The 15,134-nt window shown below is 48.1% G+C and overlaps 1 protein-coding gene across 1 annotated transcript in view; it reads right to left on the bottom strand.

Moving 5' to 3' along the window:
- Nucleotides 1-15,134, bottom strand: part of Best2 (bestrophin family protein) — a 54,661-nt gene that overhangs the window by 14,093 nt on the left and 25,434 nt on the right. Inside the window, exons 3-4 of the mRNA XM_031972012.2 lie at nt 14,504-14,675; nt 9,661-9,790 (exon numbers count right to left, since the gene is read on the bottom strand). Of these exons, the coding sequence (XP_031827872.2) occupies nt 9,661-9,790; nt 14,504-14,675 (302 nt within the window). The remainder of the gene's footprint in view (nt 1-9,660; nt 9,791-14,503; nt 14,676-15,134) is intronic.

The following is a 15,134-nucleotide window of genomic DNA, read 5'->3' as shown; positions in this document are numbered from 1 at the left end:
GCTTAGCGAAACTCGGTCGCTTTCGCACGTCACACTCGGCGATTTTCGCACGAAAAATATGCGCCGCCGGCGACGAGGCGACGGTAGGTATCCGTCCGAAACGAAATTTTCGAAAGTGCACATCGCCGGGGAAACAGCTTGTACCCGCTTTCACGGGTTTTTACGGCCGACCGCCGATCACCGGGACGAAGGAGCCTCGAGAGGCGCCGCGAGGATCGGCGGGACCGTCGAATCGACGCGGTGTCGACGACACCGCTGAGCGTTCCACCTTTCGAAAGGCGTGCCGTGTTACTCAACGGCGTATAATATCCGCTAACGAAGCCGAATCGGCGTTAATTACGAAAGCACGCGCAAGAACGGTCCTTGACGCGAGTCATTTGCACCTTCTTGTATGTAAGTCAGTAACGCGAACTGTTCGACGTCGCGGCGCAATGGGATTGCATGCTATTACGCCGGCGCGGGGCCGACGTTAACGACGTCCAGCGGGAACGCCGGTGGAACGATAAAAGTTTTTGGAACGATCGCGAGCCCGATACTCCATTATCGTTTTAATTGTCCGGCCGGGAACGGCTGTGATAATAACAGGTGCGCCGGAGCGTGGCGTAAAACAGTTCGATTTGCAGAAACGATTACGCGGCATAGTACAAAAGGAGGATCGGAGGAAATTGCGACGGGCGTCGGGGATTGAACGGCTTCGACGAACCGGAGGGGGAGGCCGCGCTCGTTTCTGGAGGATGTTTACCTCGCGAAAGCGTCAGCTGAAGGCAGAGATAACCGACAGGACGGGGTGAGGAGGCAGCGGCCGCGCTCGGGATGCACAACAGGCTTAAAGCCGGGAATGCTTGCCGGGGTCAATAAACGCGGGGATCCTTGCTCGGCTGGCAAGGTCGCCGCGAAGGTAAAAAATCAAAGCCGCGTTTCTCCGTCTCTCCTTCCTCTCTCATCCTTGCGGCTCTCGGGGAGCCTCGTCGGGCTGGACCGACGATGAAAAGCATCCTTCGGAGAAAACCAGTCCGCCGGCCGGTCCGCGTGTCCTTAAGCTTGATCCACAGCTACCGATCCGATCGGCGAACGCGACACGTCATCCCCTGTACTTTTTTCGGCAGAAACAGTCAGCGGACTCGACGTCGCGGAGATACGCATCGGCCTAAGATATTTGTACCGTCATCGATCCTCGTAGACGAACCATCGCATCGATCGTCGCGGAAATTCTCTTGAAATCATTGCAGTTCGACTGCAATTGAAATGTAAACACGTAACGCGTCGATCGATCGATCCAGATTGACAGCGAAGGAACGTTGATGTTTGTCGGCGGGAAATCGGGCGGCGCGGTTTTGGCGCGAGCAAACGGACACGCAGCCAAACTGTCGCTCGGCCGGGACGCCTGGCGCCGGTGAAACTGGAATTGATTAGGAAATGTTCCCGCGTAATTAGACGGAGCGAGTTTAAGTCATGGCGAGCACACGCGACCACGGATGCGCCCTGGGTGTCAATCGGCCGACTGCCAAGGAGAAAATCGACAGTCCACGCCCGCGCGTTCAGCCGTGCATGGACGACGATTCGGCCGCACGTGTATCGATCATAGTCGAGATACCAATGCGTCTCATTAACGATTTCACTATCAATTGAAAACACGGAGCCTGGCTAGAGAAATTTAACGGAATAATTAACGACGCTGCCTGCGAACGACAATAATGAGAATCGGCGCCGACAGCAGAATCTAACGTCCTCCTCAAACAAGACATTGTCCTGCGCAGATTCTTTTCCAGATTGCTTTTTATTCTCAACAAGTTTATTTATGTACTTCTTCCCCTCTTATTTAACTTTCTCTTTTCTTTACCGGCAGCCGGATACATTGTTGTCTGCGTTCGTTGCGGAACTTTTCATCTACGAAGCGGAAATATAAAGTTCAACGATATACCTCGAGGTGAGGCAAACATCGTGACGTACCGCGGTTCAAATAAATTATTCCCGAGTACTTGAGGCATAAAAAATATTATCTCGAACGTTATTCCGATCCCGCATGACGCACGCGACAATTCGGTCGGTGAATAACAAACGAGAAACGAGAATAACGAATTCAGTTACGCGGACGCGTAACGCTCGAATCATTCCTGATAGATGAATTAACCAGTGTTTCGAAACCTGTATGCAGCGCTTTAATACGGGGTCTAGATTCCCGCGCGGACCGTGGCGTTCAACCGAGCAACGCTTACGTGGTCCAGTAGGCCAGCTTTTCTTCTTTTTTTTTCGGTACCCTCATTTCCTTGGTGCGTACAGACAAGGTCCGACCTTCCTCAAGGCCGACCTCGATCGAGGACACGCCGTGCCAGACGCGTTTTCCAGCGTTTCAGGAACACAAGGTGGTGCGTACAGCGGCTAGCCAGTGTTATAACTGTTCCGCGCGGAGGTTAAGGAAGCTGAAGCGGTGGGCTAAAGTGTTCCGTTAATATCAGGCAATCGGTTTCAAGGTTATAATTAGCACCTTCTTCCTGGATTTCGTGCTGAGAAGCGATAGATGATGAATATTAATGACTTGCACAAAAATAACTGGCGTCGACCGGTTTCATGAGAAAGATGACTTTGCTACCTCCTCGCCTTCGTTATAGAATCCCATAATACGTAAACCATATCGCGCCGAAACTAATTAGAACCATAACTTCGCGATGCAATACCGAATTCCGCGTACGTCCTGAAACCTTCCGTCCAACAACGATGCTCCTCCAGGAACCATGAATTCTCGCGTCATCGCCTCGCGATTCCATGCACTTCCGTTCCCACCGTGATGGCCTCGGACGGCGGCGCACCGTGCCTGTCGATTTTCCACGCGCGTCGACACCTCTTAAATTCCCGCGATCGTAATCTAGCCGCGCGGCGCGGCGCGGCGGATCGATGGGCGACGCGGTATCGCGGGACGAGCCTGTCCGGAGGTAATTATTTTCTTGCTAGATCGGAACGAACGGGGCCCGGCGATCGTTCGACATAATAGCAGAGAAACTCTCGTCGGGACAATAATTCGCGCTAAATATAGGTAGCGCGTGCGCGGGTAAGTACGTCGGCGTATTACGGTCGTGCCGGGAGACGGATGGCCGCGACCGTGCACTTACGCGTCGCTGAGAGGAGACAGCGTATCGGAGACGATGGAGCAGAAGAAGAAGAACAAGAACAAGAACAAGAACAAGTGGAAGAGGAGGAAGGAGAAAAATGAGGGGAAGAAAGAAGTGGAAGAAGAGGAAACGGGTTTTCGAGTTTCTTGCTCTGGCCGTTGCGTCGTGGCCCGACGAGGATGGGAACGACGATGATGACGACGACGATCTTGAGGATAATGATGATGATCGCTCGCTCGCGCTGCACCACGGGTGCCCGCTCGCGAAGCTCCGGTCGCGTCTATCGCTGGACCTGATACCCGCTAGTCTAGCCAATTACCACCTGCAGCCAGAGATAGATTATGGCTCTCATTACGTCTGGCTATATTTAACGCCGGCTATATTTGTGCCCTATACGCGCGGAGCCGGTAGCCATCAGCTGTATGTAGATCTCCGCCTCTGCCGAGATCGTTTGCTCGCCGCAACACTCCTAGATCCTAGCCGGGCCGCGCGTCACGGTTTCAAGAACGGACGTGACGGGACGCGTCGGGGCGGCTTTCAATGAAACGGGCTGGGTCAACGCATCACGCATGTGCTTATAATTCTCTGTAATTGCGTGTTACCGCGGTCGTTAATGGCGCGATCCCGATAAAACGATTAGAAGGATACAGCCTGTGGATCGTGGATCCAGCCGGTGCCGAGTTGTTACTCTACGGGATTAATACGGTACAGCGGGCTAGGTGAGTCGGCGTCCGCGACTAATAGCGCACCGAGGATGCTCAACCGAACGTTCGAGAACGGGGAATCATTCTCTCCTTCGACCGGGAGGAGGCGGCGGGCGACGAAGAAACCGGTGGCGCCGTGCTAACGGTGAAAATCAATGGCAACGATGAGAGATCGCCGATGAAATCGGCCCGGTGAAACAGAGTTGGCCGAGGCGCGGCGAGGATGCCGAAGACACGCCGTGATTATCTTATCAAATGGCACGGTATCGGTACCCGGCGATGGACTATAATTACCGCCGGTTATTTCTATACGCGGCGAGGATGAAGAGGAAGGGAGAGATCGGCACGCGGTGGGAAGAAAAAACACGGACACCGGCGTCGGACGAGCGCCACGAAGACGACGACGAACAGGTAGTCAGAAGAAGCTCGTTCGATCGTCCGCTCGCTTCGGCTCCGGGAATAGATGGTAAACTACATGCCGTGGGTCCGGTCGGCGAGTACACGCGAGCAAAACGAGGACCCTCGCCGCGAAGGAAAAGGAAAAGGATGAGGAACTGGCGCCGGCGCTTCGCGTTTCTAAGCGGTCTCGACGCGGCCGCTTGAAAATTACCCGGACGCACGTGAAAATTGCCTGCCGGCGCGAGTCCAGCCGTTCGATTTACACCGTCGACCCAGCTCTCGAGAATTCTTTCGCGGGGCGTTGTAATTTCCAGATCACGATCCTCGCGGAATTGGTACGCCTCGCTCGTTCCAACGGCCACGGAAATCTCTCCCGCGCGACCGCGTGCCACGCAAAACTCCCGGCCGTTTTAAATAATTCGCGAACGGCCGGCGACAGAAGTATTTCACACGACTGCGACCCCTGCTTTCGAACGCGGTTTTCCGCTATTGTGTTCGATATTATTTGGGCTAAAGGACTACGATTAACATGATAGCATTCCGTAGTCACGAATTATTTGAAAAGCTGGCGTATTTATCCTCGGACCATACCTCAAAATTATAATATTGAATACTCCTCTCGAGGATTCGCGGAATCGCGTTTCATTGAATCCACTGTCACGTTTTAATGGCCGCTGACGCTGTATACGCTTTCGATAGCATAATATTCTAAAATAGAATCCTTTTAACCGGAATCACCGGCCGTCCGTCTAAGTAATTATCATTCACGCTTTTCGACAACAGCGACAGCCGCTGACAAGCATCGGTTCCAGGAAAATATTTTCCGCGGACGGAGACCGAATTCCGTGTTAGCTGTGATTTGCATCCGCGTCTTCTAGCAGGGTTCCGCGAAAGTCAACGACCATAACGGTTACATCGCGGTGCAACGTAAATAGAATCGTTTGCAATTTAAGCGTTCTAAAATCTGCCGCGTACAGCATTCGTGCTGCCACGCGCGGAATACTCATTGCAGTCACCAGACGCGATCGAACGTGGTCAAGTTCGACACGAAACACTTCTGCAAACATCTAGGAACGCTATAAATAGAAAGGCCGTCGTAAAGGTGATCGTACCTTGCATAGATTCCATTGTCCTGGAACTGAGACAGTAAACCAGATTCGCCTGGCATTCCGGCGTCTCTATGAAAATATGTTTTGCCCGGATTACCGAGCGATAAGAATCTCCGAAAATATTCTATTTGCCCGCTGCGTCGCGACGGAAGGAACGGCAAAATACATGCCCGACGACGTCATAACACAATTAACATATCATTGAGATAAACGGAGCAACGGATGAACCGATCCTGCCTCTATTTGCGCAAACAGCGAATCGAACATCTCGGAGCCGAGTTCTTCGACTTCCTCCTTTCTCGAGACCATGATAGGGCGCCACGGTTTTTGCACAGGATTCATAAAAGTCGGCGTGATCTTTCAGGAGGACGGAACAGCGAAACCGTAATCGCGTCTGGTGTCGCCGGCCGTCGCGTTCCGTGTCAAGCCGATTCCCGCGGCGTCGGAAAAACGGTCGCAACTCGTTGCTTCTTCCTTTATTTTCCCTGAAAACGCGTCCTCGCCGGATGAATTATTGATGGAGGCCCGTCGCAACGGATCGACGCAGCGACTCGTTTCCAGAGCGGCCGCGGGAACGGATTTGGATCGTCTTCGCGGGTTTCTTTCACAGGCCGTGTTTCTTACGCGCGCGTCACGCCGACTCGTTCACGTGGCCGTCGAGATGGTTCCACGGATGGATCGTTTCTTGCGGTGGCTCTCGTCACTTATTTCCCGGCCGAGGGGAACGGCGCGGCTCGCACTCATGTTCATGGAAGATTCGCGGAACGCGCGGCGGAAAAATGCGTGCTATTTCTAGTCGGCGGCCGCATCCTCGCCGACGCCGGTGCGACAAAAACTTTCGGACTCGCGTCTTTCTTTTGCGTGTCCCGGGAAACCGCTTCTTCCAGTCGGATACCGTAAGAATAACCGGGCTGATGCTTATGGATACACTCTAATGAATCGTGTTAACATTTTCGAAACAATTGGGATAGCGTAGGATCTCTGCGAAAGAATCGATGTTTATTTAGACTTCTCGTCGAATAATTTGTCGAGGGAACTTCCTCGATGATCTACATTCAATTGTGGAATCAGTATTTTAAGATTGATTAACTGAATATTCGGTTACTGATTGTTATTTATTTATTATTTATAGAGTGCCGTTGTAGATAGTTGTGACTGAAGTTTTTAAACGGTTTCTTTTAAGGCTCTATTGTCCCGGCTGCGCGCACATCTTCGGGAGAAGGCTGTGCATTAAATTGTTCCGCATTTTGTCACGATTTCTGTTATCTTCACAGCAAAAGATCTGCATTCGGTGTTGCTTGTTTGCTGTAGGTATGTATTCTCGAAACAATGAATAATTCGCGATAATATACTGCTTGTAATTGTGATTTACAAGAATCAATATGTGCAGTGAGGAGCAAAAGTGAACACACATAAGATATTTTTACAAAAATGAATTTTTATTTAATGTTTGCATGTATAATGGAAAAAAAATGAAATACATACCATTAAGTAGAATGTTTTAGCTTTCCACGAAAATTTTACTGATCGTGGTATTATTATTGTTTTGATAAATACAAAGTTTTTCCGTGTGATCGGTTTTGCACCGCAGTAGAACGTTCGTAGCTGAGAAACGTGAACATATTCTTTATAAACAGTGACCGGTGTTATTCCCGACCGGGAGTACTTTAGTAGTTGTACTGTTGTTATTCGTGCAGTAACACGCGTTAACGTACTGTCATGAACCCATTATCTAAAACTGTGAAAGATAGTATTATTTCTCAATTAAAATCTGGCTTATCAACCGGAAAAGTTACCAAGAATTTTGCAGTTAGTCAAACTGTAGTTCATAAAATACGGAAACGATATTGTAACGATGTTCCTACATCTTTAGGGGGGGGGGGGGGGGCGTCCAAAAATATTGTCTTGTCAGGACAAGCGACGATTGACAAAATATATAACTTCTGAAGTCGCGACGACGGCGTCAATGACTGCAAAGTTGTTGGGAATCGATTTCGGAAAGAAAATAAGCAAATGGACGGCTCGAAGAGCATTAAAAGAATCTAATTTTATATGAATGCAGAAGAAGAAGAAGAAACCTGCTCTTTCAAAAAAAAATACTAAAGCTCGCTTGAGTTTTGTCGAAAAATATATAAATTGGAATGAAAAGCAATGGAAGACCGTGACTTTTTCAGACAAGTCTAAAATAAATCGAGTTTTAGATGGACGTTCTTGGTGTTGGGAATGGAAAGGTGAAACCCTTTCGCCGCGTCATGTTAAACAGACAATTAAATTTGGCGGTGGTTCAGTCATGATATGGGGTTGCCTTGCGGCATATGGGGTAGGTTCATTGCATCGAATTGAAAGTACGGTGAACCAAGTACACTTACAAAAACATGTTAGAACAGAATTTAATAAATGTTGTTGATAATATGCCTATACAAGAATGTGATGTTGTTTTCCAACACGATAACGCCCCTGGACATTTGGCAAAAAGCATCCAAAATTAGCTGGATGATCAACAATTTCAAACAATGTCGAGGCCTGCTCAAAGCTCAGACTTAAATCCAATCGAGAATGTCTGGGCATATTTAAAAATGAAATTAGCGAATGACTACAGTGATCCACCAACGACAATAAATGATTTGTGGCAAAGAGTGCAGCAACAATGGTATCCTATTACGTCAGAATACTGCGAAAATATAGTTTCAAGTACGACTAAACGTATTCGAGCCTCTGCCAAGGCCAATAGCTTCTGGACAAAATATTAAATCCATAAAAATATGAAATGCTTATTTTAAAATGAATTGTGGTGCATAACCGACTACACCAAAACAATTTGTATTTATCAAAATAATAACAATATCATTATTGTTTAAATTTATTTGGAAAGCTGAAATATTCTACTTAATACTGTGTATTTTGTTTTTTTTATTCTATGTGTAACCATTAAATAAAAATATATTTTTGTAAAAACATCGTATTTGTGTTTACTTTTACTCCTCGGTGTATGCTAATAGGCAAGATAGTACGGTATTTTCCTTCACTGGTTAATCATTGTTGCATATTTATTTATATACGTGACATGCAACTGAAAACGAAAAGTTGCGGTGATTTGACTTTTTCCGACAATTGTATTAAAGGATAATGGTGAAACTTCACATTAACTTAATTTCAAGTTAAACGGCGGCTCGAACAGTCTTCAACGACGGTTGATCACCTCGTTTAAATCAAATTGCATAAAAACTACTATTTTTTTCCCTGCGTCTTCTTTATCGCGGTGCATCTCGCGACCGCGGATTACAAAGATCATGACTATATCATAATAGTCGAGACGTTATCTCGATGTTTGCCCGGGAAGTGTTTGCAGTGTGATTGAACTTTGCATTATGCATTCGCCAACATCTCGACCAACGGTTCAATTTCTCAGGTTTTCCGAGGAATAATTACTTAACAGTTAAATGATAATAATGATTGATATGTTTTTAAATTAGGTAAATTAAATGAACGCATATAAAACTTTATCGACGATAAAAATACCAGTGCGACTTTTACGAATATTTTACGAAAACATTCCAAAAATCGAATCGAACGATCTCGATAGAAACGTTCACGGAACGTTTACGGATCATTTGAAGGTTGTGGTTAGTATATGTCTCAATGTCGATTAAATAACGGTCCCGACGTGCGAACAACACGCCGCTCGTCACACAATGGAGACATACAAATCGCTTGTTGAAAGGGTAATTGTAATTCCACTGGGAGTACCAGAAATCTTGGCGCACATCTCGTTTTGGAAAGAATTCCCACTCATCTGTCATCGTTAAATCGTCCTTGTTACCAAAAGAGGTGGTTAATTGTGTGGGGTCCGGCGTGTGTGTTAATTAGTTACACGTCCTTCGAGTAACCATTAATCGGCGGAGTAGCAACGGCGAACGTTGCGAGTCCCACACTCACATCCGAATTACACTTCGCATCGAAAAGAATGCCTTAATCTATCGCGGACGTTCGATCATTTCGAAAGTGCAATTCGTTGATTTCTTTCAAATTTATCATCGATCGACTCTCCTAATACGAAAAGTATCGCTTACGGTGTCGAATTTTCGCGTGGAAAATTTAAAGCGAACAGTAAAAAGTGAAAGATATCCGTCTATTTTTAGAAATCTGTGAAATTGAAAAAAATTATCTTCTGTTTGCTTCGTTAAGCTGCATTTTTATGTAATGATTCGACGCATCGATGGCCACGCGCCGCTTCGCGGGTAGCTCGATTAAAGCGAGAGTGTGCCCGAATCTCTGGAGTTTTTGCGTGATTATAAAGGAGAAATGGTGAGAAACGTAATAAAGTGAATGTAACTCACTGACCAACGTCTACGATGTGCTGAAGCGTCGGAAATCGCCTTTTAACGCGCAACGAAATCCTCTGCAACGTGATGACGTACGCCAGCACCGCGTACCTCACGATGTTTCTCCTCATCAGCCTCCCTCTCTCGTCCTGCAATGTGAAAACGTTACAATATTATCGGCCTGACAACCGACTCGAGATCGCCGCTCGCCACCGGCAATCGCGCGCAATTAACCATACGCATTCAGGGGGGAACGCGCCGATGCAGTTTCCTAGTTAATGGCCGCGGAGATAATTCACTGCACGATTCCATAAATCATACTAATGGTTTCTACCGGACGACGACTATGATACGATTGCTTTGTGCCTCCAACGCGATAAACAGCACTTCATTTGAACGGTGTTTATAATTGGGAAAAATTCATTTCATAACATGTAAAGCCCGGGAACGCTGAAGCTCTTTACCGATATTTAACATTCGCAGACATAAGTGACAACAAATCATTTTCTCTGATGTATCCTCCACTTCTGCAGCAATTTCCTTTTTACATTTTACAATGAATAGCCTCGAGGCGCTAGACTTTCTAAGGTTAATTGTACTATCCACTTCAGAGAAGTTGTCCGAGCAATTCCGATGATCCTCGTTCTTACAAGCGTCACAACAATTAAGAATAACTCTGAATTTAGGTAATGATTAATGATTCGGCTGGCGTCACCGTTCAATCCGCGCCTTTCTTCTCTAGCTGGCATCCTTCATAGCTTATTCAGCTTGTAGATCCATGGAAGATCGTTTAAAAAAGGAATCTTATTTACGTCTGCGATTAATGGTTGGTTTCTTTTCTGTGTTATCATTTCGTGAGATGATCTCACTCGATAATCTTCCAGGGATCGTTAAAAATTCCACTCGTCTTATTAAACTAATTGTACCCCTTATATTCCGAAAAGTCGTTGCACGATAAATGGAACGAGTTGTAATTGAAATCGTTACAGAAATCAGAAATTACATGATTTCCAATCATATAGAACTGCTTGTAAACGTAAGATCCATGAATCCTATTTAGCAAAGCTTAATCCCCAGATTAGCGTTCATCGTCCGTGAAAGTTCCTTCGTTTTGGAACGTTATCCGATTAACAAGCGTTTCCGTTAGCTTCCGCCCGGACAGGCATCCCAGGGTCACCGATATCTATCCCCAACGCAGATAGAAGAATATCGATACAATCGTATCAGACAAATGAAAGTGGGGACAGGCTCGATATTGAGGAGGCGCGTCCGAAAAGGAAAAAAGGATACATAATTCGTTTCCTAGGCGGCCACGAATGCCGGACACGTTTCCCATGTCTTGTACACACTTTCCCCTTGTTCTTTTGGCCCGTGGTCGCGAATCGTCGCCGGTTTCGTCGATGTTCCAGTATTAATCAGTGAAAAACCCGCGGTGGCGCCTGCCGGTCATTTTTCCTTTCGTTCCTGGCCATCGGCGCGGGCATTTTGTAACCGATCGGCCGTTTTGTAATCACCGGCCGCCGCGGTGAATGATCCTGCACGCCCGTCGGAATAACAATTCGACGCGGAATCGTCGCCGATCGATTCCTGGTTCGAAAATTTCCACGCGAACGTGCCGGCGACCGTTCGCCGAGCGAGTTTTCCGGTTTCGGCGGGCAACGATCGGCGAACGATAGGAAATATCGATGATTGGTAGTCTAATTGCAGACCGGTTCAAGGCGATTCGTTACGTATGTGGAGCACGACGGCTTTAGATGAAGTATTTTGTGGATCGAGGCACGTCCCGTCCGCACGATATAATGCATGCAACAGCCGAAGAAAGTTTGTCGAAACTAAAATTTTCGAGCGGCTAATAACACGTGGCCGGTAAACGTTACGCGAGCCACGTGCCGATTCGGGACGGTCCGTGGCCGTCCGGGGGGAAGAAAGTTCCAGTGGCGCAAACCCGCGGCCGTGATATCATCGGAAACGATTCCAGCGTGATTATTCAATGATTAATTGCTCGCGCGAGCACCGTTTTCCACGGAACGTCGACGCGCCTTCGCAATCCACCGTTTTCAATTAGTCCGTCTTCGAGCCTAGCATCTCCCGTTGCGAAACATGAATGGCCGAGGCCGGCAACCGGCGCGCGCGCTGATTAACTGTATCTTTATGATTAGTAAACTCACTTCTCGCGTTATCCCGATTCGTCTCGAGTCGTTTATTCGGAAACACGAAGGAACGAGGTTACGTTCTGTACGGAAACTTCTCCTAATGACTCGAGATTAAGGGCCGATTAGATTCACCTCCTTGAAGATTCCTAGCATACTTTGCCTGGAGCGACGTTGAACCATCAATCTTCTTGGACACTTAAAAGTGGCGTGTGAAACGCATACTTTCCTGTTATATTCTCTAAAGCCACGTCTATTTTTTACTCTCCTCGAGAATCGTAACTTCTTAAATCACAGCTACACAAACGGTGTCTAACAAGCTTCTAAATAACCTTCGTCAACACGTTCTACATGGATAATTAATAAACACGATAATTCTTCTCAAGTAAAATACATTGTCAGCTTCGAATAAACGAAACTCGACACTTCGAAACCTTCGTCCAACGCTATGAACCATCCGAGTTTAATCAACCACGAGCGCCCCGTCCATTGTATCGCAGGCTAATCCTGCTTCACCCCCGGGCCAGATGAATAATCTGCATTTCTATACAACGTCGGGCTATCCGGCCGTCGCAATTTTCGGCCAAGGACCTCCGCCACCGACTTCTCCGGCAACGGGCGGCGCGTCGGTTTCGTTTTTTGCCGGTCCCGGGAGCGCGGGAGGCGACCGCGTCGTCCCTTCTGGCTTCGGAATGCCGCGACTTAACGTCGCGCGTGTAAAAATGCACGGCTTGGCAGCCCGGGAAGGATCCTCCCCGCGGGAGGGAGCGAAGGTGGGAGTGCGAGCCATCCTTCTCGCCTCGGGGCCAGAATTCCAATTAGATTTCAATGAAAGGCACAGCCCAGAAGCTCGTGCTGCCCACTCGTCGTGGTCTCGCAGCTCATTCACAAATCCGATACTTCTCGTTACGTGACTACACGAGCGAGCGGCGCGCAGCTCGGTACGCAGGGAACTTACGGTCCCGTTCCGCGGCTGAGGGAGACCTTGCCCGTTGGCTGGCCGCGTGCAGAAAATTCCGTTGCAGCCCCCGCCGCCCGACTGTTGCCCCGACACACCGGGGCACGCGGCGGCGACTTTCTCGCGCGGCCAGCAAAATCGGAAGCCTCGAATGCAAGTTACGTCGTCGCCGGGTTCACGATGAACCTCGCGCGTGTAATTATTCCTGTTACCCGTCCCGGGTACCTAACTAGTTGGATCACGAGAGAAAATGGAGAACGGCCAGGGAACGATTCTGGGAGCACGAGGAAGTCGAATCCTTCGAACTCGGCTGGGTCTATCGGTGATGGTAGCTAAAAGGTAGTGGAAAGTTTGCTTCTCACCGCAGACAATGATTCGCTAGTCGACTGTCTGAAATATTGAACGTTAATTGCGCGGTGATAAAAAGAAACAAAGGCGAATCGCACGGAGCGAATGATCGTTGTCGGTCGTCGATAGACGCCAGACGCTCCCAGCGGCGGGAATGATTTGGACAACGCGTGGGTTCGTCCTTCTTTCCCGCTTATACGTTGCACTTTCACTTCTACATTGTGTCATTGACCACGCGGCCGGAGGATCGCTTCCCGACGAAGACGAAGTTCGAACCGGAACCGGAATTTTCGATGAACACGCGAGCGGCTTTACTTCGCCGGAATAGCAACGTCCTGCGTTCACAGCGGCGTAATTCGAAGGATGACAACGCGGAATGATTTACCGCCGGGTGACCGGGTCGCGCGCGGAAGATTGATTTTCTCGGAAGTTGTTAACGGGACCAGCGGCTGATTGGTCGCGCGATAAAGCTCGACGGAACGCGCCGCCTAGGAATTTCGTGCGTATTTTGGAAAGTCTAGAGAGCCGGACAGATGCTACGTGAAGCGTGATTACGAAATTTGATTCGTGACTAGGGGAACTTTCGTTGGTGATGGTGGAACCGATGGTTTCGAAGGCGGCGAAATTGATTAGACCCAGTCGTTAACGAAAGGCAGACAGTTCGACGGAGCCTCGAATCGCGCGGCATTAACGATAAATATCACGACCGGCAGCGCTTTCAAACGGCGGACTCTGAAAGTTCGAAAGTGAAATTGATCTGTGGCTAACCGATACTTACGTATTAGCGAGATCGATAGGATGTCGAAAGGTTAATTATTCCGGAATGAACAAATTACTTATGAAAGGATTCGGCGAAGATACAAACGTGACGGGCCGCGTAGAAAATGAACTTTCGTTATCGGTTCGTACGAAGCGATCAGAGAAAGTAACGATAATGGACGCCAATTTCTCGCGCGGCGTGCACCGTGTCGCTCGGACACGTGTGCGGGGAGTTTAAATCGCCGTGGCGAAGGGTCGGCCGAGTTCGATATCGTTCCCGCGTGTACCCGTTAGCCCGGCTACGAGAGAACGGCCGAGAAGATTCGTTCGGTTGCCAATTATGGGATGATCGTTTCGCGCGTTCTTTTTCTCTTCTCCTTTTTTTCCTCTCTTTTTGCACGCCGCTTCTGGGCGTGGCGTGACTCCGAGCTGGCACCTACTTAGGTTAACGACACCGAAACGTGTCACGGCAATTCATTAGCGTAATGAGACGAGCGCGACGCGGCGACGACCACGACCGATCCGAGCAAGGCTGCGCATGTAGCGGCTGCGGCGGCGGCGGCGGGCTACGGGGAATTTCATGCGCGTTCGACCGGTCTACCCCGTGGCGAACGTTTCGGGGAAACGTTTCGATCTTTTATACTTACGTTTCCAGGAATTGCAGCGCTGATGAACAGAGCCAAGTTGTCCGGCCAGGGTAATAATTTGTATTGTTCCCACCAGCGCTTCACGACCAGGCTCACATAAAATCCCAGGACGAACGACATCGGTATCGACTCGCTTGAGTTTCCGAAGTAGTATCGAATCTTTTCGAATATCCTGCAACAGATCAGTCGAACTTTATGCGACTCGTGTGGAGTATGGATGTTCGTGGGGCTTGTAGTGATTCAATACAAATTTTCTAACGATTTTCATATCGACTGGGAAATGAATTTTGATTAACCCTCTGCACTCGAAAGGTGATTCTTAGTCACCACTTGATTTGATTCAGTAAAGGTATAAAATTTGATATTTAATAATGAATTGTGTATAATGCATCGGTGTGTAATATTCGGATGAAAAAGCTTTGTTTCTTATGGTTTCATTTTGAGTTCTTTTCAAAAAAGATCGTCTTTGTCTAGCTAGAAAATGTGAAGTACTTCTAACGAAATACTTCCGAGTGCAAAGGGTTAAAAGTTTCTCTTAGGTCTAAGCTGAATATTGTTCATAAGAAGTTTGAAGAAGGAATACGGAATGTCTCGCGAGCATTTACTTTAAAAATGTAGAACGCAACATTCT

This window comes from Nomia melanderi, chromosome 7 (assembly GCF_051020985.1).
Source record: "Nomia melanderi isolate GNS246 chromosome 7, iyNomMela1, whole genome shotgun sequence".
In the NCBI taxonomy this organism is placed as follows: Eukaryota; Metazoa; Arthropoda; class Insecta; order Hymenoptera; family Halictidae; genus Nomia; species Nomia melanderi.
The sequence above is the reverse complement of the archived record's forward strand: the minus strand, read 5'-3'. Positions and strand labels throughout refer to the sequence as shown.